This window comes from Dasypus novemcinctus, chromosome 18 (assembly GCF_030445035.2).
Source record: "Dasypus novemcinctus isolate mDasNov1 chromosome 18, mDasNov1.1.hap2, whole genome shotgun sequence".
Classification (NCBI taxonomy): Eukaryota; Metazoa; Chordata; class Mammalia; order Cingulata; family Dasypodidae; genus Dasypus; species Dasypus novemcinctus.
In genome coordinates this window covers 87,314,187-87,340,151 of record NC_080690.1, presented here as the reverse complement: position 1 = coordinate 87,340,151, position 25,965 = coordinate 87,314,187, and the positions used below count along the sequence as shown (strand labels likewise).

At 46.5% G+C, this 25,965-nt stretch overlaps 1 protein-coding gene and 1 long non-coding RNA gene across 9 annotated transcripts; one reads left to right on the top strand and one right to left on the bottom strand.

The window, feature by feature from the left end:
* Positions 1 to 339: 339 nt before the first annotated feature.
* On the bottom strand, positions 340 to 25,953 carry ZNF274 (zinc finger protein 274). Of its 7 annotated transcripts, none has more exons than XM_004484722.5 (8): positions 25,825 to 25,948; positions 25,244 to 25,331; positions 24,340 to 24,466; positions 23,487 to 23,582; positions 7,234 to 7,728; positions 4,428 to 4,525; positions 2,785 to 2,911; positions 340 to 1,662 (listed from the first exon to the last, which is right to left on the bottom strand). In XM_004484722.5, exons 2-8 carry the CDS (start codon positions 25,295 to 25,297, stop codon positions 758 to 760), a joined length of 1,902 nt encoding a protein of 633 aa, XP_004484779.2. In that variant the 5' UTR covers positions 25,298 to 25,331; positions 25,825 to 25,948; the 3' UTR covers positions 340 to 757. The 7 variants fall into 7 exon arrangements, with proteins under 7 accessions (XP_004484779.2, XP_004484775.2, XP_071065757.1 ...); XM_004484718.4 differs by having other exon boundaries at positions 25,244 to 25,318; positions 25,825 to 25,943; XM_071209656.1 differs by having other exon boundaries at positions 25,244 to 25,394; positions 25,825 to 25,887.
* On the top strand, positions 8,919 to 16,293 carry LOC131274228 (uncharacterized). Of its 2 annotated transcripts, none has more exons than XR_011646445.1 (4): positions 8,919 to 12,803; positions 13,414 to 13,520; positions 13,989 to 14,090; positions 16,174 to 16,293. It is a non-coding gene; the product is annotated as an uncharacterized lncRNA (long non-coding RNA). The 2 variants fall into 2 exon arrangements; XR_009181436.2 differs by having other exon boundaries at positions 13,948 to 14,090.
* Positions 25,954 to 25,965: the final 12 nt, after the last annotated feature.

The window sequence follows — 25,965 nt, the reverse complement described above, 5'->3', positions numbered from 1 at the left end:
CTCTCAGGAGTCTTCAGGAAAAGTGGATAAAGCAAATGGATATTCCCAAGAAGCCCCCACATTTCCCATTCGTCTGGGCCTCCAAGGTTCCTTGAGATCCCCACACCTAAGTATATCACGATAGTGCCCTAAGGAACAGAATGAGCCACTCAGATGGAATTCTCAGGCCCTACTCATGGCAGCCTTGCTCAGAATCTGCTAGGGCTGATAAACAGAGTTCAATCTGACAATCTCATTTTGTTTGTTTCAGCATTGCTTATTTTAAATATCAAAGCATTATTGTAAAAATATTCAATTAAATAGGAGGGGAAGAAAGACAAGTAGATTCTACCACAGAAATATATAAATAGCACATTTATCTATGTTCTCTTTTAGTTCTTATCATATGCATAAAAAATTTACCACAGATATAATTAGTGCACAAATTATTTGGTATTTCGCTTTTTAAGCTCAAAATATAAGTATCTGCAGGCTTCATTAATATCATTTATAACCAAATGAATGAACAAATTATAACAGCAAATCGACCGGAAAATTAAATCTTTTTTTTCCCAACTGCTACATTCATTAGCAACAACTCCCCACCAGCTTTCCTTCTTACTCATGATGCTCAGGGGGAGTGCCCTGGTTGTCCTGTAGTCTTGGGAACTTTCTCATTCAATGCTCCCTTTTCACATTGTCCCAAATCTCAGCCAGGCATGGCACAGTACACTGAAGGATCAGTTTACCAAAGCAAAGTGTGCAGCCAGCTTAATGGCTACAAGGTAAGATACTTCTTCCTGCACATCCGCCCACTGTGCGTTTTCTGGTGCCCAATAAGGTGCGAGCTCTGGCTGAAAGCCTTTCCACATTTCTTGCACACGTAGGGACGTTCCCCGGTGTGAGTCCTCTGATGCCTGATGAGGTGGGAGCTTTGACGGAAGGCTTTTCCACAGTCCTGACACTGGTAGGGTTTTGCTCCAGTGTGGGTCCTCAGGTGCTGGGAGATAGCTGAGCGATCATTGAAGGCCCTCCCACACTCACGACACTCAAACGGCTTCTCTCCAGTATGAATTCTCTGATGCTGTGTGAGTGAGGAACTCTGAATAAATGCTTTCCCACAGATCCGGCACACATAGGGCCTCTCTCCTGTGTGAATTTTTTTATGTACAGAAAAGTATCTTGGATTCCGGAAAGTTTTACCACATTCACTGCATCGGCAAACTTGACTCCCCTTGTGAATCCTTGTAAATGTAATCTGCTGAGCACTCTGGCTGAAGACTTTCCCACAACTGCTGTTTACCCTGGCTTTTTCCCCTTCACAGCTCTTCTGAATTTTTACACGTGAACTATGCCTCATGCTTTTAACCCGTGTGCCACGTTTGTGCAAACATTTCCGAACAGATTTTTTGGATGAAAGGTGGTTGGTGTGGAGACCAGTGTTTGCCCCAGATTTGGGGCTTTCACAGTCCTTCTCCTGAGGGAGGTTATTTTCCTGAGCAAACTCTACTTGTTTCAGTTCTGCGTCCAGAGATTCCAGGACCTCACCTTGTAAGACGTCTCCCAAAGTCGAAGACCAGGGATCACCCCTTGAGATTTCTACTGTCATGATGTGACCTGATTCTTCCTCAGAAACATCTGACTTTGGAGTTAACTGTTTGCTCTCCAGTGTAGTTTCCCACCCTGAAAGAAACCCAAAGGTTTGGATACTGTAGAAAGAAGAGGCTGGAATGGGCTTGGTGGTATAACACACATGAAGCTAGATAGTGGGCATGGGGTATATATCCTTTTAGGGAGATGAAAAAGTTCTAGATCTAGATGGTAGTGATGGTTGCTCCACATTGTGGATGTACTTAATACTACCAAATTGTACACTATAAAATGGCAAATTTTATATTTTATGTATTTTAACACATTAAAAAACAAAAAACAACCCAGCTACCAAAAAAAGCTGAGTCTCCTAAGTGCTGACTGGTAGGTAACTCAGGGAGAGTCTGACAGCAGTGAAGCGGGTACAGTGAGCCTGGTCAATGGGCAGGGGCAGGGGCCCGAGGCAGGAGGATAAAAGAGGACTGGGCGTGGTTTTCAAGCCAAACCCAGGCTTTATCCCCAACAGCCTAGACACCCCAGGGAGTATTCCTGTCCTCCTCTCATACGCCGTTAATGTAGACAGCAAATTAAGTCCGTCAGTGACCTGAGGCTACCTCTGTCCATCCAGCAATCACACAGTCCTGATTAAAGTTCCTGGACAGAACAAACATCAGAGTTTAGTCCTGGCTCTGCCAGTAACAACTCTGCAGCCCTGGATGAGTCACGTGACCTCTCTAAGCCAGACTCGCCCTGTGTAAAGTGTGGATGAGAAACCCTGAACCGGAAGGGCTGCTGGGAGAAGTGCAAGCTAACGGGGTTAGCAGATGGCACTGTACATGGAACAGGGTACTCTAAAATTAAAAGAAAGGAAAAGTCTTGTGTCTAAGAAATATCTGGACCTGGCCTCGGTTAAGAGGGCAGCGTCGCTCTGCCCTATCTGCCAGTAAGCCTGGGCCTACGGACGCTCAGAGGCTGATGGCTGTGCTGGTAGCCCAAGCCTGGCGGCAGGTACACAAACATGTGGGCAGCTCCAGCCCAGCACCGAGAACCACTTGAGAAGTGGCGTCAGCCCTTGACCTTTGGCCTCCATACCAGGCAAAACGATGTACAAGGGACCCTTGAGAGTGCACCCAGTCCTGGCGGAGCCCTGCCTCGGGGCCCCTGCAGCACCCCAGGCCTGGGAAGGGCGGAGATACCAGTGTGGACGGGCCTTACCCACGGAGACCAGGTGCCCAAAGGTCTCCAGCATCACATCGTGGTACTCGGTCCTCTGCGTCGGGCCCAAGAGCCCCCACTCCTCCCGGCTGAAGTCCACAGCCACATCCTGGAAGGTCACTGGCTCCTGCAATGTCACCCATGGGTCCGCTCAGGCCGGGCTCTCTGCCCTCAGCAGGAGGGCCAGAGAGTCATCAGTGGGGAGAGACAGAAGATGGTGATGGTCTTCACTGTACTGAGGTGCCCTGCTGGGGGGGTCTCTCTTGGAGACACCCAATCAGGCCCACAAGAGGCCCAGCCTTTGCTGACAAAATCAGAGCCCAGCTCCCACACTGGGAGCAGAGCTCCTCCCTCAGTACAGCCTGCCCGGCCCTGAGCCTGGGTCTCTGGGGTTAAGCCAGCTCTGCCACTTGCTTGGTGTCCTGAGGGGACTGGTGATGTCCCCTCCTGTAAAACGTAGGCAGAACAGGGCCTCCCAAAACTGGTTGTGCCAATTAAGCGTTTCAATATAAAATGCATGCTAGTCTGCTCATCTCCACGGAAAGCACACAAAGACTTCCATGATTATTATAATTTTTTATGTACAGGTGGATACAGCAGGAAAGAAGGGCTAGAATTTTAAGCTTTGGAGTATGCTAAGTGGGTGGGGGACATGGATGAGTGAAGCCTTCCTCAGACCCTCACAGCACCTCACATGTCCAGCAGAGTGGGGAGTGCCCACCCTCCATCCCTCCCTCCACCTCTTCTTCAGTCCTGGCTCAGTCCCTCTACAGCTCTGGCCACCCCCAGGGCAGCTTCCTAGGAAGACAAGCCCCACTCCCACCTGACACCCCTGTTGCCCTCAGACAAGCCCCGCCCTGGGATGGAGAGGTCAGTCGGGGGGATCATGAGCTGTCCTGACGTGGAAAAGAAGAATGCCACTCCCACCTTCCACCTGGACTGGGAGGCGTTTTGCCCCCACCGAGCAGGGCCTAGGAAGGAACTGGAAGTAAGGGAAGGTGAGCCAAGAGCCTGGGGCAGGGGAGCGGGCCCCTCATCCCAGGACACCCCTGGATCCAGCCTTGCCCACAACCACCCTGGATGGCTCGTGCCATCAGAGCTAGGAACTTCAAGAGTCAAGCCCCTTGTAACAGAAACCAGTGCCACACATGCACTGAACCTCACCATGACCATGCTTGCTCTTCTTCAAATTTATATTATGGAAAGTTCCAAGTGAATACAATAAGGACAGAGGACAGTGACCCCAAGTCAGACCCCCACCCCCTACCAAGACCCGCTGCTCAGCCTTAGCAGTCAGCAGTGCAGGGCTGCCCTGTGTCCGTGCTCCATCCTGGCTGTTGTGAAGTAGACGCCAGTGCCTGTACGGTTCCACTCGAAAGCCCCCAAGTATGTGGCTCTGAAGGGCCGGCTCCGCCTGGCCAGGTCCTGACGTGGCCGCACACCCCGCCTGTGGTCGTTCGCCCTCAGTGCTTCTGCACCCCCAGGTTCCGGGGCCTTCTCTGGTCTCCAGGGAGCCCACAGGGGACGGAGGGAGTTGCAGGAGGAGAGGGCCTTGGGGCGGGCCCCTCACAGGGGAGTCTGGGGCCAGAGAAGGGGGGACCCACGCAGAGGGCTGACAGCAACAGGGCGAAGTCCCTACTCACCTCAGGGAGAGCTGCCACCGGCCACTCGGCCTCTTCCTCCTCCTCTTCCTGCTGAACAGTGATCTCTGGAGAGGAGGCCGTGCCCTGGGCAGGCCGAGCTAGGAGGAGCAAGAGGCGTGCCAATGGGTGTGGCCTGGCCCATCCACTGGGGAGCGCTCCCCCAGCCTCTCCCTGAGGGGCCCACACTGCCCAGCAGGAGCTGAGGCTGACAGCGCCCTTGGTCAGGGGAGGAACGCACCGGCCACTGCTTGTGATGGCCCCTGCTGCCCTCTCCTCTGCCAGCTCAGCTCTCCTCCAGCCCTTCCTCACAGCCGAAACCAAACCCCCACACCTGGGTGGACCTAGGATGCTCATGCAGATGGCCCCACTGTCTACACCCCTCGTCTCCCAAGTCTCCTAAGGCCAGGTGCTTGCATCCCCACCTGCCCTTGGAGCAGCCTCACTGTGTCCTCCTCGGGGCAGAGTCCTGGGCTTCCTGCCCCCAAGGCCTTCCTGCGGCCAGTGAACATCCCCTTCCTCCCTCCTCCAGCCCGAGGAGCATGGGGTGCTGTGGTGCCCCAGGACTGGCCCCACACGCTCCCCTTTGTACTGCTCCCACCCTCCCGGCACTCACCCACTTCTACGTGCACTTTACCGAGCCACCTCAGCCCCAGAAAACAAAATCCGTGTCCCAGCCCCACCACAGCTCCTTCACAGCCAGCCTTCCACCCGCATCGCTCCGGGGCCCACCGGTTTCCTGGAAAGGTGACTCCAGCCCTGCCGCCGTGGGGGGCAGGTGACAGGAAGCTGGCCATTGCATCCTCCTAGCCAAAGTGACTGGGTCTGAGATGAACACGGGGCCACAGCACCAGTCCCAGCCACCGAAAGGTCGGGTGGGACATTTAGGAAGGAGAATCTCCAGGTGAGTGTGAGGACACCAGTGGACAACAGCTGAGAGGTGGGTGAGGTCAGGGCCTGGAGACACTGCTGCAGCCCCTGGATCTCACCATGCTGGAAGCTCCTCCACCCTTGAGCCATTCTGTGCCAGGTTTTTGGTCACACACATATCCAGGAGTCCTGACAAACATGATGATCACAAAATGCCGATTTCCAGGGCTCCCTGGAGGGCCTCTTCCCATCTTTCTCTATATGAGGTGAGTTTATCCCATTCATGCAAGTTATTAAACACAGGACAGACCTCCTGGCCTTGCCCTCAGGAGCTCTACCATGGTGTCCTTGGAGCCTGCCTTAAATTTCTACTGCTGCTAGAACAAACTACCGCACACTTAGTGCATAAACAAAATGAAGGTATCATCTTCCAGGACTGCAGTCGAGGTGCTGGCAGGACTGGTTCCTCTTGGAGGGTTTTTCTTTGCCCAGCTCCAATATTCCCTGGCCCATGGCCTCACGTAACTCCAATCTCTGCTATTCTCCATATCTGAGTCTGATCCTCCTGCTTTCCACTTAATTCCCTTAACTTAATCGCACCTGCAAAGTGCCTTCTGCCCCATAAGGTAACAGTCACAGGTTCTGGAAATTAGGGCATGGATGTCTTTGTGGGTCCACTAATTTGCTGACCACTGCGCCCCAAACTCAGTGCTTCTGACGTACATAGCTCATGCTACTGCCTGCCTGCTACCTCCCGACACCGGTCTGTCAGGAAGCCCTGTGCGCTGCGAATCCCACTAGCCACCTGCCAGATTTCTCTCTCTCCCTCCTAAATCACATTACATAAGCAAATCACGTACCTGACAAGAATCTTCTGGGCTCCCACCACTGCCAGGCAGTTATGAATGAGGAAAGGGGCAGAGAGCAATACAGAAGTGTCCCTGTCCCCGTGGAACTCAGCCTGACCAGATGTCAAGTCCCACAGAGTCTTCCTCCCAAATATGTTTCTCACCTGTGCTCTCCCCAGGCCTGTTGGTGGCCATTGCCATCACTTCAGGCCAAGCTACCACCCCTCTCACCAGTTGCAACAACCCCTGGGTGGCACATTTACTTCTAGTCTTGCCCGAATCCAATGTCCACTGCATGCTGCAGCCAGGTTAATCTTTAAAGCTCAAATGAGATCATGCATATTCTCCTGAAACCTCAGGGACTGCTCCCCAGCCCTGTTCCTGATCCCTTCCACTGTGGACCTGCCCAATTTCTCTCCACATTCCCAGTGAGTGCTACCCCCTTGGGACTGTCACAAGCAATGCTCCCCTGCTTGGCACATCCTTCTCCACTGACTTATTTCCACTTCTTGTCCTCCACGCGCAACACCACCACCCTTGAGGCTCCCCTCAACCCAGCCCTTATGTGTCTTTCCTGCTGGTCCGCTGGTCGCCCCAACATGAGTCCCACCATCCTGCCTGTCATGGCCATCACTTTATCACAGCCCCTACCGAGTGCCTGCTATGCCTGTGCGACTGAAATCAGGTTTTCTATTTGTTGTGCTGAGGCAAGGTTCCCAAAGGGGTGAAAACAAAGCACTTAATACATTAGCATCCAACTGCAAGCCTAGGGCTTGCTAAAGAACACAACCCTCGGGTTTCTGTGAGGGTAGATCTGGGGCAGGGCCAAGAACCTGCATTTCCAACAAATGGGTCCAGGCATGAGGCCATTCTGAAAGTCCTGGGGAGAGAAGCAAAGCTAGGCACATGAGCAGGCACACATCTAAAGTTCTGATGTGGGAATACATGAGGGATGCAGGCACCCTTGGCTGGATGGATGCGTGGGACCCGCCCCCACCCCTCCTAGTGAACCCACAGTGCTTCATCACGCAGCGTCCTCCAAGATGTCCCCGTGGGAATGATCCCTCTCCTGGCCATTCCACTGTGCTCACCTTCCTCCTCAGATATCCAGGTCACATCCTCCACAAGGGCTACTGCCTCCTGGCAGTCCTCTGGGTGCTGTGACTCCACCCAAGACCGGAGCTTCCCAGGCAGCACGCCCAGGAACTGCTCCAGCACCAGCAGCTCCAGCATCTGCTCCTTGGAGCGAACATCTGGCCGCAGCCACTGGTGGCAAAGGTCGCGCAGCCGGGCCAGGGCCTCACGGGGACCCGCCACCTCCTGGTAGCAGAACTGCCGGAACCTCTGGCAGGCAGCCTCAGGGTCAGCTGGGTGCTCACCCAGCTGTCCAGTGAGCTCTTGGGGAGTGTCTGGGCTCAGATGCCCTTCTTGGGCATAGAGGGCTCGGATCTGGGCATTCCGGGGTTGGGCCACCTCCTGATTCAGTGTGAGGATCTCAACGACCTCAATCTTCATCAAGGGATCCGAATCACTCTCCTCAACAGGGAGAGGATCCTCTGGAGGGTCCGGCAAAGCCCCAGGATACCCTAAATCAAAAGCAGAACAAAATATGAAATTAGGCGGCAGACTTGGCCCAGTGGTTAGGGCGTCCGTCTACCACATGGGAGGTCCACGGTTCAAGCCCTGGGCCTCCTTGACCAGTGTGGAGCTGGCCCACACGCAGTGCTGATGTGCGCAAGGAGGACCCTGCCACGCAGGGGTGTCCCCCACGTAGAGGAGCCCCACGCGCAAGGAGTATGCCCCGTAAGGAGAGCCACCCAGTGCGAAAGAAAGTGCAGCCTGACCAAGAATGGTTCCATACACACAGAGAGCTGACACAACAAGATGACACAACAAAAATAAACACAGATTCCCATGCCACTGACAACAACAGAAGCAGACAAAGACACAGCAAATAGACACAGAAAACAGACAACCGGGGTGGGGGGGAAGGGGAGAGAAATAAATAAGTAAATAAATATTTTTTTAAAAAAAGATGAAATTACTTCAAAATAAAAAATAAAAAAATTTTTTGAGTGATATACAAAAATACTTAATGATAGATAAATGCCTATGATATTGTATTAAAAAAGGATTCTTAAAAATTAAAAGTATGGGTCTCTTCACAGAAAGAGTTCTGCAATAAAGCACCCCTAAAAGATGATTATTTTAGCATGGTAAAATTATACCTTTCTACATTGTACTCTACCATGTTTTCTAAATATAAGTGATAGACACACCTATTGCTTTTGCAGTCAATGTTATTAAAATACTTCAATATGTTCAAAATTTTTAAAAAACTGCAGAGCAAGAAAAATGGCCAATAAGAACAGGACAACATGCACAACATCATTAGATAACAGGAAAATGCAAATCAAAACCACCATGAGATACCACCACACCCATTAGGATGTGATAGCGTGTATTGGTGAGAATGGGGAGAAACTGGAACCCTCTTATGCTGCTGGTTGAAATGTAAAATGCAACTAACTTTGGAAAACTGTAGGGCAGCATCAAAAGGTTAAACAGAATCAACATATCTATTGAATTCCATTCCTACAGATTTACCCAACGGAAATGAATATATGTTCAAAGAAAACTTATACACAAATAGTCACATCACTGTTATTCAATTGTAAAAAAGTAGACACAAATGCCTGTCAACTGATACATGGATAAATAAAACGTGGTTTATCCATACATTGGAATATTATTTGATCATTGAAAAAAGTTTTTTTTTTTCTTCAAGGAGATACCTCATACATGGGAAGCAGGTATTCAACCACTGAGCAGTTTTGTCATTTGTTTGTTGTTTTTTGTTTTTAGGAGGTACTGGGGATCAAACCACTTGAGCTACATTTGCTTCCAGAATGAAGTTTTGATATAAGCTACAACACAGATGAACCTTAAAAATACTATGCTAAGTGAAAGAAGCCAGTTGCAAAAGACCACATTTGTTTGATCTCATTAAATGAAATGCTCATAATAGACAAATAAATCAGGACAGAAAGTACATCAGTGGTTGCGAGGAGCTGGAGGAGATGAGGAAGACAGCTAAGGAGTACTAGGTTTCTTTTGTTGGCAATGAAAATGCCCTAAAATTGACTGTGGTGATGGATGCACAATTCTGTGATTATACCAAAAGCCATGAGTTGCTCACTTTAAATAGGCAAATTGCATGGTATGTAAAGTGTATCTCAATAGAACTGTAAAAAAAAGAAAATTAGAACAAGAAGCAGTAGGAGTGAGACAACACTGGGATGGTTGCCTCTGTCAAGGAGCCTCAAGGGGAAAACACCTGGCTCCTGCCTTCAAGAAGGCATAAGGAGGAGGATGTCTGGGAATGGGAGGGGCTACAGCAGGAGTTTTTAACAAAGGGTCAATGAGCTTGAATTTAAATTAAAAAAAAAAAAAAAAACACACCATAAAAACCAACAACATTCTAATGGGGATGTGTTGGTGCAGGTGTAATACACTTATTAAATAATACACAGTATAGTGTGGACTTAGTAAGGGGTCTGTGGTTTTCACCTGACTGGCAAAGAGGTCCATGGAACAAAAAGGTTAAGAACCCCTGGACTACTGGGATTGGCAGAGTCCACATTTGCACAACTGCTCAACCAAATACCAAACAGCCCTGAAACGCTAAGGAGCACAAAACAAGAAAGGAAATCGTAAAAGCTCTCTCTAAAACCACAAGAAGAAACACTAATCCTAAATGACTTAAAGTCGTCAAAAAATAGATTTAAAAATATAAATAACATTTGATTTCCTTTGGATCCAATTTGCAACGTTTAATGAAAATAGTAATGGTGTGGCTGACATCAAAAGGTTCAGTTTACAGTGCCTTGTAAAAACAAACAACAAGCAAACAAATAAAAAAAAAGCAACTCGGGGAGCCGATGTGGCTCAGTGTTTGAGTGCTGGCTTCCCACATACGAGTTCCTGAGTTCAATCCCCGGCTCTAGTACCTCAAAACAAAACAAAACAAAACAAAACAAAGCAAAGCAAAACAAAACAAAACAAAACGGTGAAAGTGGAGGTGAATATAAACAGGCGGCACAAAAGTGCCTGGAAAGAAACTCCATAGCATGAACTCAAAGTGTTAGCAATAATTCACATTGTGGTCTGAGCAGTATCAGAGATACAGACACACCTAGAAACTACACAACGACCAGAACACTCAGAAAAACAGAACCCTGTCCCACAACCTCTGCAGCAACCAGGTGGAAGCCAAGCCACAATATCTGCATCAACCAGCCCAGAAAGATAAGATTTTGCTCAATGACTGCCAGTTTCCCTAGCTTGCTGCCCCTCTTTCAACCCAAGGACAACTAGAGAAAGTCAAATAGGCTCCCAATATTAATTGCACAGGATATTAATCTTCTAGTTAGCTGCTTCCAACTTCCCATCGCCCACAATCTACAAACAGGGCACACCGGAAGCGTTTCCTTTCCTCTCTATAAAACTTCCCACCCCCCTGCCTGCCTTTCAATGTGCCAAACGCAGGACGCTGGCTGACTTTCTCCCCATAGCCTCTGCATCTTCTCATTTGGGTGCTTTTTATTTCCACAACACACATGTCCCGATGAAGCAAAACTGTAAACATAAATAATACTAGAACACGGCTCCAAAAAATTGTGACTCTCACATAAACATTAAATATGTGTGACTATTCCAAGGTAGGAAAAAAAATTGTCATCTGACGAGAGGAAAAAAGAGCATGAAATTATCGGTGTGAAATAACTGCAGCTGGGCTTGAAGAGCGTAAGAAATTCGGGCTAATAACTGTAAGCAGCGCCGCCCGCGTACGATTTTTCTCGCGCCGGTACCCTCGGAGCCTGCACCTGCTCCAACCGTCACCACGTTTGTTTATCTAAGTGCTCCCAAGCTGCACGCTCTGGGAGATTGGCTGTGCCCGAAGCGCAGCGCCAGGCCGACACTCGGGATCGTGTTCAGGTGCCAGGAAGTGCCCGCTTCCCCAGTGTGAAGACGGGCGACCACCTAGACCTCCCTCTCCGAAACCACCACTCCCCGGGCCGCCGCCACCACCGCCACTTCCGGCAGGGCCGGAAATGCGCCGTGAGGCACACTACAGCCCCCAGGAGACTCAGCGCCACTTCCGACGCCGCCATCTTGAGGCGGCGGCTCAGCCCGGGCGGTAGTTCTTTCGGTCCCGGGAGTCTTGGGCAGTGCTAGGGCGTCTGGACTCTCCGTTTTAAAGCCCGGGAGCCGAACTTTCTATGCTGTGGATACCCCGTAAGGTGCTGGGCTCGTCTCCAGCTTCGGCGCCAGTAGCGAAACTGAAGAGTCTACTCGTCTTCCCCACCCACAAATATCCGGGGAGAGTACGGTCGTTTTTTTTTCCTCTTAAAAAATAACTGTATTCCTAGTCCATTTTCTTTGCCCTGCTACTAGGTTCCTACACTGTTCCCGTAGTTCTCCCTTCCCCGCCTCAGATAACAAACTTTGGCTCGTCCGTGGCTTTCACACTTACTCATTTACCAGCTCGCACCCCGCCCAGTGAGTCAGCTGTCAGGAGTCGCCCACGGTTGGGTGGGGCCGCAGCCACTGCCCTGAGCTAACCTCGCACTGCGGGCAGATTAGGGTTGCAAAACTGACAAGTGCTGTGAGCTTTTAATTCTCAGTCATTGCTCGTCATTTCCTACGTTTAAGGGTCCCCACCCCCCACCTCTTAATGAGTAATTAGGGGCGTTTGATTTCTTACTTCTACCCACCTTCCCTGAGTAAGCTTTTGAATTAGTTTACTTTTGTGGGCTTGCCTTTAATTCCTTTCCTGTTCCTTGGGATTTCGGAAATAGTTATCCCCCACCTCAAGATCCTTATTTGAAAACTTGGCCTGGAATTTTTCTGAGGGTAACTTGAGAAGCCAGAGAAAGAAATTCACCAGAGGCCCCAGCAGCCAGCAGAACTGGCTAGACAGGTGACATGCACCAACCGAACCTATAGTTCGAGGTGGGGGGAGGGGCTGTGTGAGAGGACGACAATGGACTCGGGTACAATTCTGAGCAATAACCATGCAAGACACTTAAAATCCTACTTCTCCATATTGCTTGATAATTTTCTTTCTTCTTTTTTTAATTCCTTGGTTAATCACAGCGGTTTTAGTTCCGTCTTCATCTTCCCCCTACCCCCGGAACATAACCGTTGGGAGTCTTATTCTACTCCCCTCCCACCTCCCTCTTGCTAATTTACTTATTTCTTCTTTTATCATTTCTTCCTTTTCTTAGGGTTCTGGGAGTGCATTTCAAAATCATGTGTTGATAGTCACTCGTGAATATTGACTCAGCCTCTGAAGGTGTCCGACTTTAGACTCGGAGACACTGCAGCTTATTCATGAATAGTGCTGGGGCCCGGTGGATCTGCAGCTCAGCGGTGCCTACTATAGGAGACCTCTGACTCACATGTTTTCCTCACTTGGCTTTAATACCGCACCTACTGGGTGCCAAGAATTGGAGGATGCCACAGTGAGATGAGCCATAAACACGGAAGCCAGAGAAGTGACTGAGTCATTCAACACACCTAAGTACTCACACTTTCTCTCTGCTTCCATTCGAGAATAATCTCCCTGCGAGAACTCAGAGAATGTTGAAAAAACCAGGTATACAGGGGATATACCATTCCACAATTATAATGGTAACAATGAACTTTCAACAACTAGTTTTGGGGAAAGGGTCAGGAATGCTTACCTCAGCCCTCCTTGGCCCTTTGTACACTTCCCTGGTCCTTTTCACCTTTCCTCCCTTCTAGTCCAAGATGTCCCAAACTTCTTCCCACTCTTTCTGCCAGTCACTCCTTCCTTAATTCTTAGTACCCTGGTACACCACCTTTTTAGTCTGCCTCATCCACTGGACGGCTGAGGATGCCAACTGGGTCCAAGGAAGATATGCCAAAGGCTGTTCACGATCACTTTTAAATCAGTCTTCATATCAGTGACAGAAGCTACTGTTCCATGAAGGCCTTTTGCAACCTGGACTTTACACCAGGTGTTGCTGTCTCCCTCCCAGGCAGTCTCTCCCGACATCTTTACCTGGCTCACCTCCCCCATCTAGCTCTCAGCTCAAATGTCACCTGCCAAATTCTAAACTAATGATGCCCAACCATGTCCCTCCATTCACCTTAGCATATCCCATTGTTTCACTTTCCTGGCAATACTGATTGCCATCTCAAAGTATCTGGTTCATTAATTTACTGTACCTCTCTGTCTCTAGAGCTTGAAGGAAATTAACAGATCTGCTCTGTCCAGCACAGAAGCCATTTGCTACAGTTGGCCAATAAATATTTGAAAGGTGACCAACGCAACTAAGGAACTGAATTGGTATGTTCATTTCAATCAATTTAAATTTAATCAGTCACACAGGCTGCTCTGAATTGGCTGTAGGCCCCATGAGATCAGCTGCCTTACCAGCCCTGTTCATTACTGTGATCCAGCCCCCAGCCCTTCAAAGCAGGTGCTAAATTTTCCCACTCTGCAGCTCTGTATCTTGGTGAAGGAAAACTCCATTGAGAAAAATATATTTGGGCCTTTCGAGGCCTTCTGTCTGTATTTTCCCATATTTCTGTCTAGTTCCAGAAAAACTCACTGGCATTGTAATTTGACTTGTATGAAGTCTGTAAATTACTATGGGAGGATTGCTGCCCCTGCAAAGTTCCCATCTTCCACTTGGAAGCCAGAGTGGTGGCTGTGAGTGCAGGCCATGGGGATGAGAAGATACCTGGTTTGCATTCCTGTCTGCTCCTTCCAGGACCACCCCACTCCTTCCTGGACCACCTCTTGATCCCACAGGTAAAATGGAACCAGAAGTTCCCCATGAGGCTGTTAGCTGGGATGACTGGATGACTTCACTTAAAGAAGGGACATTCCATTTCTGACATATCTCCAACCTTGGTTAGTAAGCCCTCAAGAGGGCAATGCTTCTACTTACTTCATGCACCAGCAGCTTTTAACTTGCTTCAAATAAAGCTCATTCCTTATCATTACTTTTTCGTAAACACCCTTTTAAAAAAATTAGATACTATTTTCATTTAAAATGTTAAAATATTTTCCTAAAGATGGGTCTAAATTGGTTATCAGTGGTATAAGGCAAGGCTACTATTTTTGTAAATTCATTTTCCAGTATGTCAGCTTGCTAAACCCTTATTTTTTTAACAGTATTTCAGATACTGTTTCTTTAAGGTGGTAAATTGTTCTAAGTTACAAATATTTTCTTTTTCAATATTTTACTTATTTTGTGCTTTGGTGAGAACAGTGTTACATATACTTTGCAGTAAGAACTTGTTAATGTTCTCCCTAGTGTTATGTCATTAAGTCATTTATGTACCATGAAAACTATCTTTTAATAAGCAGTTGGAAAAAATTCACTGCCTAGGGCAATACTGAGATGCAACTGGGCAATTTGTTTTAGACAAAAAAAAAAAAAAATTTTTTTTTTTTTTTTAGGTACTAGGGCTGAGGATTGAATCTGGGACCTTGTAAGTGGAAAGCCAGTACTCAACCACTGAGCCAAATAGGCTCCTGAGTTAGTTTTTTGTTTGCCTGTTTGTTTTTTAGGGTGCACCAGGGACTAAACCTGGGACCTCCCATGTGCGAAGCAGATGCTCAACTGCTTGAGCCACATCTGCTCCCAAAACTGGTCAATTTTAACATGTCTCTTGGGACCAATTTTGGCATCTTTACACTTCCCCAGAAATCTTTCCATTTTTATTGTTCATTCATTGCTACACTCAACAAGTAATTGCTGAGTTGCTGTACTGCATCAGGAGCTAGACCAAGAACCAGCAATACAGCATGAAGAGGGTCATTTCCATTTTAAGAGCAGTTATTGGTAGCACCTTTAAAATTTAATATAAATTTCTAAAAGTACAGAAGAATATGCTGTGAAAAATCACCCTTCCAACCAGTTCCCCTCTCAGGAGGCAACTGTGGCTGTATTATACCACTTCAGAGATATATCCTGAAGTTTCTGTATCCTACCAGAGATAATCTAGAGTCACACAAATATGATGATGCATCTTCACATGTGAATATTTTATGTTCAAGGAATTATATATATAGGAGACTCTTTCATGTCAACTATGTAGAGAATAGACTCATTTTAATAGCCATGCAAAGTACTATATATTTTTTTAAAAATATTTTTTCCATACTCCTGGTTAGGGTTTTTGTTTTTTGTTTGTTTGTTTTATTTATTTCTCTCCCTTTCCCCTACCCTCACCAGTTGTCCACTCTCTATGTCCATTTGCTGTGTGTTCTTCTGTGGCCACTTGTATTCTTGTCAGTGGCAGTGGGAAACTCTTTTTGATGTGTCATCTTGCTGCATCAACTCTTCATGTGTGCAGTGCCACTCCTAGGCAGGGTGCACTTTTTTCACACTGGGCGGCTCTCCTTATGGGGCACACTCCTTGCGCGTGGGGCTCCCCTACACAGAGCATACCCCTGCATGGCATGGCACTCCTTGCACGCATCAGCACTGTGCATGAGCCAGCTCCACACAGGTCAGGAGGCCCTGAGTTTGAATTCTGGACCTTCCATGGGGTAGGCGGATGCTCTATCAGGTGAGCCAAATCTGTTTCCCCAAAGTACTATATTTAAAACTTATATGTATTACTTAATATCTGTACTGGGTTTTTTAATTGCCTTTTATTTATTTTTGATTAATCAAAGGTGCTTTTCTGTTGCATGCCCAGAAAATGAGCCCTTGAATTTTCTTCCCTTCCATTTCTAGGGAACTTATTCCCTACTTTCATATTTATCCTCGTTCCTTCCTTGAGACTTCTGAAGTATTTCTTTCCTGAAGTTTCAGTTAAAGCTTATTTCATTTATTTTCATTCTTTCTTCTTTTTTTAAATTTTGAGGTACTAGGGCTGGGGATTAAACCTGGAACCTCATATACAGGAAGCTGGTATTAAACCACCGAGCTACATTGGCTTCCCTGAGTTGATTTTTTCATTTGTTTTGCTCGTTTTTTCAGGAGGCATCAGGAACTGAATCTGGAACTTCCCCTGTTGGAGCCGGGCACTCTACAACTTGAGCCACATCCACTCCCTCATTCTTTCTTTTTTTCAAAAAAAGACATTTATTTACCTCCTTCCTTCATTGTTTGCGCTTGCTGTCTGCAATCTGTGTTTGTTCATTGTGTGCGCTCATCTTCTTTTTAGGAGGCACCGGAAACCGAACCTGGGACCTCCCATATGATATGCTTAAGCCACATCCACTCCCCCCCTCATTTTTTTTTTTTTAATTCATTTTTTTCCCCCTCATTCTTTCTTAACAGCAAAAGTTTCAGGCTTAGAAATCACCCTTGGGTATTTACACCAAGGAGAATACTATCCAACAGCCAATGTCCCATATAAGGAAATCAAGATTACAAAGGTTCTAGGCAACAAATATTTGGAAGGTGACAGAGGAAGAATGCAGAATGTTCTTGAATAAAAGATCACACAACATGACCATATTTCATTAAGCTGAATTCTACACAACATGTTTGAGATAGTTAAGATTCTGGATCCTTTACCCAATCTCCAATATGTGTCCCTCAGAATTCTTCAAAGCATTATCCAATCTCAAGAATTCTTTACCATCCCTTACCCACCTTCCTGTCTCCAAGACTGGCCTTGTCTTCAAAGTCTCCTGTGCTGATTCTTACACCCCCCTTATTTCTTGAAATTTCTTCAGCCATTTATTCATGCAGTGGTAATTTACTAAGCTCCTAGTAATTCACTGTGCTAAGAACTAGGGATGCATAGGGATAATGGAGTAAATATACTTGCTCTCACCGATAGTATTTAGTATTTATTCTAGATGTTGTGTCAGATAATGGAACAAATTGGAAGACAGGACCTGTTTTCTCTTTATATACTTATGTGATAAAAAATTTTATGTATGGTTTATCTTATGATTATCTGGTGTAAAAATAAGTGAAATTCGCATTTATTACTTAATGGAGCTCTCTCCAGTTTAAGTTTTTTTCTTTCTGTCACATAAGACATGAGCTTAGTGTGATGACTGGCCCGCACAGATTACATTTAGAAAGTCCATTCCCATAGGAGTTCTCTGATGCTAAACACAATGAGGACTCCTACTGAAGGGTTTCCCATATTTTTGTGTTAATGGGGCTCATTGCCAGTGGGTTCTGTGATGCCCAAAACCTTTACCACACCGACTGCAGTCATAGGTTTTCTGTCTCAATTCTGTGGTGCTGTATGAGAGCTAGGCGTGAAGCACTTTCACAACAATGGCATTCTTGGTCTTGAGGCTCTAAGATGGAATTACTTGGCTTAAGAACCTTACCAAATGACCTATAACTGCAATTTTTAACTCCAGTATGAATTCTCTTAAGACTGAGTTTGGCCCAAAGCCCTTCCTGCTGTGACCGATTTCTTGGGAACTTCTCTGTGTGAGTTCTCAAGTGAAAAACTCATGAAAGGACTATCCTACTTGCAAGGTCTTTGCAGATCTAATCTCCTTTGTGAGCCTTCTCTCGGTAAAGAAGGCTGAGGTAAGCTGAAAGCAGGCTTCTTTACACTAGACACATTTATTCCACCTTGTTTTTATAAGGATTATGTTCTGTATGAACTAAGTGAATTCTACTTATTTCCTACATTCCCTACATGTGTATACTTTATAACCTGTGAGTCCTTTCAGGTCACACAAAGTATGTAATTTAGGAGGATTTCCTTTTATTTCTCCCAATAAAACGGTCCACTTCTTGTATTATTTTTTCCTACTGATGTTTGATTATGTTTAAGAGTTCCATGTCCATATTTGCAGGGCTCATCTTCTGCTTAATTTCTTGACAAGTCAGAGGTCTTGAAGGCTTTCCTACAATCATGATTTTCATAAACATCTTTTCCCTGTGTCACTTTCCTAATGACCAAATTTGCTTTATTTTTCAAGCCTGGAAGTTACGTATATGGCATTGCCTTCTCAAAGGGACACTAAATGATGGCTTAGTTTGAGGTCCATCTAATACTTTTACATATTCCTTATTTTCATAGTAGCATTTCCAAATCAGTGCTTTCTTGAGGATGAATGTCATCTATCGAGCATTTACCTAGTTTTAGCCTTCTACTTCAGCATCACCTACACTGCCAGTCTGTGTGTTGACATGAAGAGCCACAGTCTTTCCATGTTTGCACCATGCTAACTAGACTGTGTCAGAAACACACAGCATTGCCTTCAATCCTAGTTCTTGGCATTAAAGAGGAACAGCCATGCCAGTCTTGGGAGAGACTGCTGCAGGGAATGGTTGGCACAGATTAACCATTAAGAATATAATTCTACACACACACTCCTCCTATTGCATGTTTTCATGAGCTGTCAGAACCTCCTGCAAACTGATGCATTCAACTGACTTCAAGACTCCACTTGAATGTCTCTAAAGTTCCCTTGTTCATGCTTCATTAACCAAACATTCTCATCAAGATGTGATGGTTCAAAAGACTCTTGAATCTAGGTGAAAAGCTACAGGGCAGTTCTTCATACTTCTCTTATTAACTTTCAATTTCAAAATAAAAAAGTGTAAAGGAAAAAAACCTCTAGATTTACACCCCTCACCAGACTTCTTCATTTCATTGGCTAATGCCAAAAATCCAGTAGTAATTTTTCTCCTTTATTGTAATTTTTAAAAAATACTGATATATACAAAAAGAATGTATGTAATTAATATGTTACCAACAATATCACAGTAAGGCCCCTGAGGCCATCGCTTCGCCTACAAGCTAGAATTGTCAGTGGCTTCTTATCCTTTCATTTACTTCAGCCAATCTGTACCTAGGTCCATTGTGGCTACCTCCGAACTGGAGACTACTTAGCTTCTCCCCATCACTGCTGCTACTCACCCCCAGATGTTTCAGCAGCCCTATGCCTGCTTCCATCTGTGCCCTCCAGTTCTTTTTCCAGAAGAACTCACAGTGAGCTATGAAAAGCCATGTCATACCCCTGCTCAAAACCCTGGTTTCCCATGAGTACCCCAAATCAGTATGATATGCCCGCCCACTTCTACAAACTTAATTCACACATCTCAACTCCTTCCTTCCATCCAACAGCTGATTTTCTGTTCCCTGTATATGCAATACTTGCTCTCATCTTAGTCACCCTAAATGGTGACCCATGTGCCTGGAAGCTCTTTCCTCCACCTTTACATGTTTGCAGATTTCTTTTATACCAAGAATCAGCATAAATACTTACCACAATTTGTAATTACATCCATGTATCCTGTTTATAAAAGGCTTTTATTTATAGACTATGCATTTTGGGATGGCAGGGATTATGTTGGGCCTTGGTTTATCACCAGATACCCATGTTTAGTACGCTGCATAGGACTCTAAATTTTTGTGAGATAATGAAGGGGGTGAAAATGAATCATCATGAGTGAGTACTTTTGTGACGGCACAGAGATGAGCCTGGCACCTGTCACTTCGTGCCTGTGCCTGTGGAGAGAGCATCCTGACAAGAGCTCTGAGCTCCCCACAAGCAGCCTCGTGCCCTGAGACACCAATCCTAAATCTTCTGTCACCTCTGGACCCAACTGTCTGAGACCTGCAAAACCAAGGAACTACTCTATCATTCAGAAAATGTGCACGGCTGGGAGGCACCATGTTTGCCCGCAGAGTGCTTGAGTCCTTGAGCTCCAAAAAGAGGGATATACAGACCCACTGTAGCAAAACTAAAAGCCCAAAGACAGGAAGGAATACCAGGAGACCAGTTCAAGGAGAGAGAGGACCTGGGATGAGGGGGGTAGGCAGAAACCACCACAGATGATACAACATGCTCATATTTTTGGAGACCCATCAGGTCACAGGTTAGTGATCTGTGTTAAGAGTCAGCAAGGAAGTTTTCACTGTTGATTTTCAATGAAGATAATGAAAAAATTACTAAGTATGGAAAAGAAAAGCAGAAAATGTCAATGATGAGCCTTCAAGCTGAAACATGGAAAAGTGAGAAACAGTCCAGAGGAGCCATGGAGACCACAAACCCTCTATGTTGTGGACAACAGAAAGCCTGAACCAAAGATGTGGTGTGTGGGTGGCAGATGTAGATTTCAAAGCTGAAAACTGCCAGAAGCAGGAAGTTCCAATGCCTCTTAGAACAGAGGGAAGAGAAATATCCAAAATTTTCTTTATAGAGCCAATACACACTGATACAAAAGTTGACAAAGATGGCACACACACAAACAGGAAAAACATCCTTCAGCCTAATTTATGAATATTGATGCAAAAATCTTAAAAAAGTCAATGGACTTTAGCAGCACATTACAATAAGGATATTTCTGTGTCTATCATGTCACTGCTCACCATTCAAAGAAGAAAATCCTTATGATCACCTTGGAAGGCTCTGGAGGAGAAATGAGGGCTAGTACTGATTTTAATTCATTAGAAAGAGATGGGGGGAGTGGGTGTGGCTCAAGTAGTGGTGTGCCTGCTTCCCACGTGGGAGGTCCCGGGTTTGATCCCAGATGCCTCCTAAAACAACCAAAAAGCAAACAACTAAGCAAACCAACCAACCAACTCAGGGAAACTGATGTAGCTCAGTGGTTGAGCACTGGCTTCCCACATATGAGGTTCCATCCCCTGCCCCTCCCCCCAAAATAGATAGATGTGTATTTCTTCACCTGAGTAAAAACTGACTTGACAGTCAACCACAGTGTTTTGGGAATATGAGCTGTGATTAACATGATTATATAATTGCTCCAAAGATGTAAGAATTATAATATTTATCTCCTTTATACTTACTGGCAAGATGACTTTGTACTGGGAAAATATATGAAAATCTACCGAAACTGTTACAAATGATAAAGAGTATTATTAAGCAGCACTGACTGGTTCATCTGGAACAAATATGCAAGACTGCGAAGGAAGAGGACTACCCAAACCAGATAATGGTAACAGCAACAATGCAAGCCAAATGGTGACAAGACGACTCAACACAGGGAGGCAAAAGCGCCTACAACTGAAAGTAGGAGAATTGCATCCATCATCCATGTGGAATCTAAGCCCCCTCTTGATATAGATGTGCAGTGGACGTAACCAATCTAGGGTCCACAAGATGGAGAAATAGAGTATGGATTAGAGTCGACTTACTGATATTCTATTCATGAACTATTGTGATTAGCAATTGAAGAAAATGTAGCATTGATGTGGAGAAAGTGGCCATGGTAGCTGCTGAGGGTAGGGAGTGGGAAGAAGAGATGTGATGTGGGGGCATTTTCAGGACTTGGCGTTGTCCTGGGTGGTACTGCAGGGACAGTTACTGGACATTGTATGTCCTCCCATGGCCCACTGGGTGGACTGGGGGAGAGTGTAAACTATAATATGGACCACTGACCATGTGGTGCAGCAGGTCTCAGAGATGTATTCACCAAGTGCAATGAATGTCCCATGATGATGGAGGAGGTTGTTGTTATGGGAGAAGTGGAGTGAGGTGGGGGGGGGTATATGGGCACCTCATATTTTTTGAATGTTACATTAAAAAAATAATAAAGACCAAAAAAAAAAAAAAAAAAAGGCCCAACAGAATCCAGGAGTTACTGGGCAGAGCAAATCCCACCCTGCACACATCAATGGCAAAACTAGACTAAATCTGCCAACACACGAGTTCTCCCCAAGCTAACTTCTAAATCCAATCAGATGCATATACATCTGAACAGGATATTCCTGAGAAGAACCAAGAATGTTTTTTTTAAGAAGATTATTTATTTCTTCCCACCCCTCATTTTGTATACGCTGTGTCTGTTTATTGTATGTTGGTCTTCTCTTTTTTAGGAGGCACCAGAAATTGAACCCGGGACCTCCCATGTGGGAGGGAGGTGCCTAATTGCCTGAGCCACCTCTGCTCCCTGCTTTCTTTCTTTTTTTTTTTTAAGGAGGGGAACTACCATTTATCCAAGCTTGTTGAAAAGTAAAAAATAATTAAAGCAGGGGAAGTGGCTGTGGCTCAATCAGTTGGGCTCCTGCCTACCACACGGCAGTCCCTGGATTTGCATCCCGGGGCCTCCTTGTGAAGGTAGGCTCGCCCATAAACGCCGTGGAGTACCACCTGGCCTGCAGGCACTACAGAGAGCCGACTCAGAAAGGTGACACAATGAAAAGGGAGACAAAGCACAAAAAACATAGACCGTGCAGCAAATGAACACAGAGAGCAGACAACAAGCAAGCTGCAGGGGTGGGGTGGGGAGTGGGTATAAATAAAAATAAATACAGACATAGAAGAATGCACAGGGAATGGACACAGAGAGCAGACAGCAAGCGAAAAAGAAAAAGCCGTGGGGGGTGGGGAATAATTAAAGCAGCATAGCATTTACTCAGAGACAGACATGATCAAGGGAAAGTAACTCAGAGACCAGAAAGAGACCTAGACACAATAACTATGAAAGTTTAGTCCATAACAAATATGGTGTTTCCAACAAGAAGGATCTAATGGGGGGGGAAGTAAACTAGAATATAGGTAAGTATTTGATTAACCTGCCTATATAGGATACAAAACCTAGCGCCTACAAAGGAATAAGGACAGAATTGAAAGGAGCGAAAAAAAAAAGCCTAAAACTATAAAACTTTTATATAGTCAGACACAACATAAAGAAAAGTAGAAGATAATTGTTGACCTGGGATATATTTGAAATATTCACATCCAGAATATATAGAATTCCCAAGAATAAAAAAGACAAACCAAGAAATCTCAGGAAAAAAACTTTGAAAAAGGACATGAATTCATAAAAGAAAAAATGCAAACAATCCATAAGTTTATAAAAACAAATGTAACTTAGCTAACCCATATATGCAATGGAATGTATACAAGGAAATTCTTTGCAGCCATGATGTAAAACAACAAAAAACAAACAAAACCTGGCAACTTGAATGTCCATCAAAAGAGAAAATATAAATCAAATGTGGAATATACTGAAACTATGGAATGAAAGAGACCTGTATGTGGTATGCATATGCAAAATATAAATACAAACACACAAATATGTGTAAAAAAGCTTAAACCACAATGTTAACAGTGATTACTTGAGGGAATGGCAGTACTCTGGGGTGCAGGAGGACGAGGGAATCTCCCACTGTTGTGCACATACCATCTGCCACATGCCCAAAGTTCATATCGACATGCAAATAGACACTCCTGACTCTGAAGCTAGAAGGAAATGAGCTTGATTCTCCATATCTGGGGTTGCTCCACAGTGCCCACATCAAGATTTCTCGCTATTCACCTTCTTTTCCCAGACACCAGCCCCTCACTGACCTGGTGGCTTGTTCCCTACAGGGTCCCCCTTTAGCCTGTTCTCACCTGGAAAGGTGTCTTGAGGGATCTGTCTCTCCACTGGCCGCAGTTCTTCTGCCTCTTCTAACTCAGACACCACATCTGGTTTGGAAAGCTGATGTTCTGCTCAAGGGAATAGAGACAGGGCTTGGGGGTCTGTGTTCAGGAGAAAATACCATCCCACTGTAGCAGGCACTGTCCCTGAATTCTCCCCACTAGGGGATGACTTCTGGTAGAAGGCAGCGTCTACAATCCCATTCCCTTTGCTGGATGCTTGCTTTCCTGGACTCCCTTGCAGTTAAGGGCAGCTGCGGGACTCACAAGACACAATGAGAGTTTGCTTAGCTGGTGGCCATTGGGGAAAAGCTTTTGCTTTCTTACTAAATATGTGAAAAGAGAGTTGGCCAGGGCTGTCCCTCTCCCATTATTGCTGCTTGGAACATTAACCACAGTCCTTGGAGCCACAGCCATGTGTCACGGGACCCGAACATGTTGTAAACAAACATGCTAATCATGGAAAGACAGAAGGAACCAGTGTCTCTGATGATACTACTGAGTTATTGGACACTTACACCTCTCCTCTAGTCTTCTTCATTACAAAACCCATAAACGTCATCATTGTGGCAACATACATCCCAATAGAGCCACCTCCCTGGTCTTCAGGGGCTCCAAGAGATGGATTTGGTGAAACTTCAAAGTTAGTACCAATAAGTTGCCCATTTCCTACAGGTCCAAAGTAAAGCCCTCTCTCAGGCTCCAGGGCCCAAACATTTCCACTCTGACCCTTGCAGCCTGACCAGAAGCACACACACACCTCAAGAGGAACTGCCTTCATGCGGCAAACCACAGATATTTATTGACACAAGGAGGACAACCTTACCCACTGACACCAGGTTCCTGTAGTTCTCCAGCATCACCTCCCTGTACAAGGACTTTTGCATGGAGTCCATGAGTCCCCACTCCTCTGGAGTAAAACCCAGGGTCACATCTTCAAAGGTCACTGGTTCCTAAAACCCAAGATTCCTGTTCAGGCAGGGTCCTTCCTCACCCATGTTAGCAGGAGGAGGGAGACTAACAGCCTGGGAAGGCACAGAATGGTCTAGAAGATGACTTTAGAGCAATCAAACTTCTGAAAAACCCAATTCCCATCTCTGTTCCTGCCTTTGCTTGAAACTGAGAGAAAACCTAAGTCTGAACCTTTTTAGGTCACAGCAAGAGGACCATACCTGACACGGGAAAAGGATTCTTCCTTTTCTGAAAACCTATTTCTCGTTAAACTGGGAAGTCATCTTTGGGACACACTTTTGGGATTAGTATGTACATCTCCCAATAGTGAATTCCCTGAGCTGAATCATCATGCCTACACTTCACAATTGTCACACATACACACACTTTAGATTTCAACTTCTACCCATAGCCCCTACTGCTTCTAGTTCCCCTTCACCTGTCAGGCATCCATCCCCACGTGTCTTTGTGACTGTTTGAGCCCAGCTTTCTTCACCTTTCACTTGATACCATCCCTGCTTAGATCTCTCAGGTGTCCCCCTCCACACAAACACACACATACCACTTTAGAGAATAAACTAACGAGCCCCAATCTGGCCCTTAGGATCCTCCAGAATCTGGCCACTGCTCTAACCAACCTCTTGGAAAGCTAGGCCATCAAGGTAGGGCCTGTCATGACCAGTCAGTCTCTCCCCCTCCCTGAGGTGTCTTGGAGCCTAGGGACCGACACGCTCCCATGCAAGGGGTCAACTGAGAAGTTCAAGGAAGCCTCTACTCACCTGGGACCAGGCTGCCGGGAACCTGGAGGCCGTGCCTTCCTCCTCCCCATGCATCTCGTGAAAACCGGTAGGATCCTGAAGAGGCAGACTTTAGTGTGGATGGGTGGGAAGAAAGAGATGTGAGCCTGCGACCGGGCTGGGTTCCCTTCCGCTGCCAGGAGGAAGTCCCATCAGCGATAAATGGAAAGTCCACCCCGAACCCTGGAAAACGCCCTTAAGTGGTCATCTTCCTCCCAGCACTCTCACAGCCAGATCGGGTCAACTTCCTCCCTGCCGCCCACATTTGGCGGGGACTGTAAATACCACCCCAGGACCGGAGGCGCTCGTCTCCTTCTACCCACACACGTTAGTGGGGGTGGCCTCCCCACGTTACCCATGTTGGGGAGGAGGTCAGGTCACCCTACCCGGCCCCCACGCCAGAGGGCCCCAAACTACACTGCCCCTGACCGCCCCGAGGGAAGTGGCAGGCCGGCGACGCCGTCCCGGGCTCAAGGAGGTAAGGTCAAGGCTGGGCTCGCCCCGGCGGAAGGACCCCGGCCGGGCTGGATTGCCGACGGGCAGCGGGACCACGCCGCACTCACCCGAGTGCGCCTCACAATGGCGCCCGGCAGCCCGCGACGAAGTGCGTCAGTGGGCCGGCCCGGACTACAACTCCCAGGAGCGCCGCGGCGCGCGGGGCCTCGCCCCGGCGGAGGCCATCTTGACCAGCCCGCTGTGGGCGG

Excerpts from the sequence above, each read along its gene's own strand:
- ZNF274 (XM_004484722.5), bottom strand. The coding sequence starts at position 25,297 with ATGCATGGGGAGGAGGAAGGCACGGCCTCCAGGTTCCCGGCAGCCTGG. Across the intron at positions 24,467-25,243 it reads TCCCGGCAGCCTGGTCCCAG|GAACCAGTGACCTTTGAAGA; the intron begins GTGAGTAGAGGC and ends CTTGGGTTTTAG. Across the intron at positions 7,729-23,486 it reads CCCTCAAGACACCTTTCCAG|GGTATCCTGGGGCTTTGCCG; the intron begins GTGAGAACAGGC and ends CTTTTGATTTAG.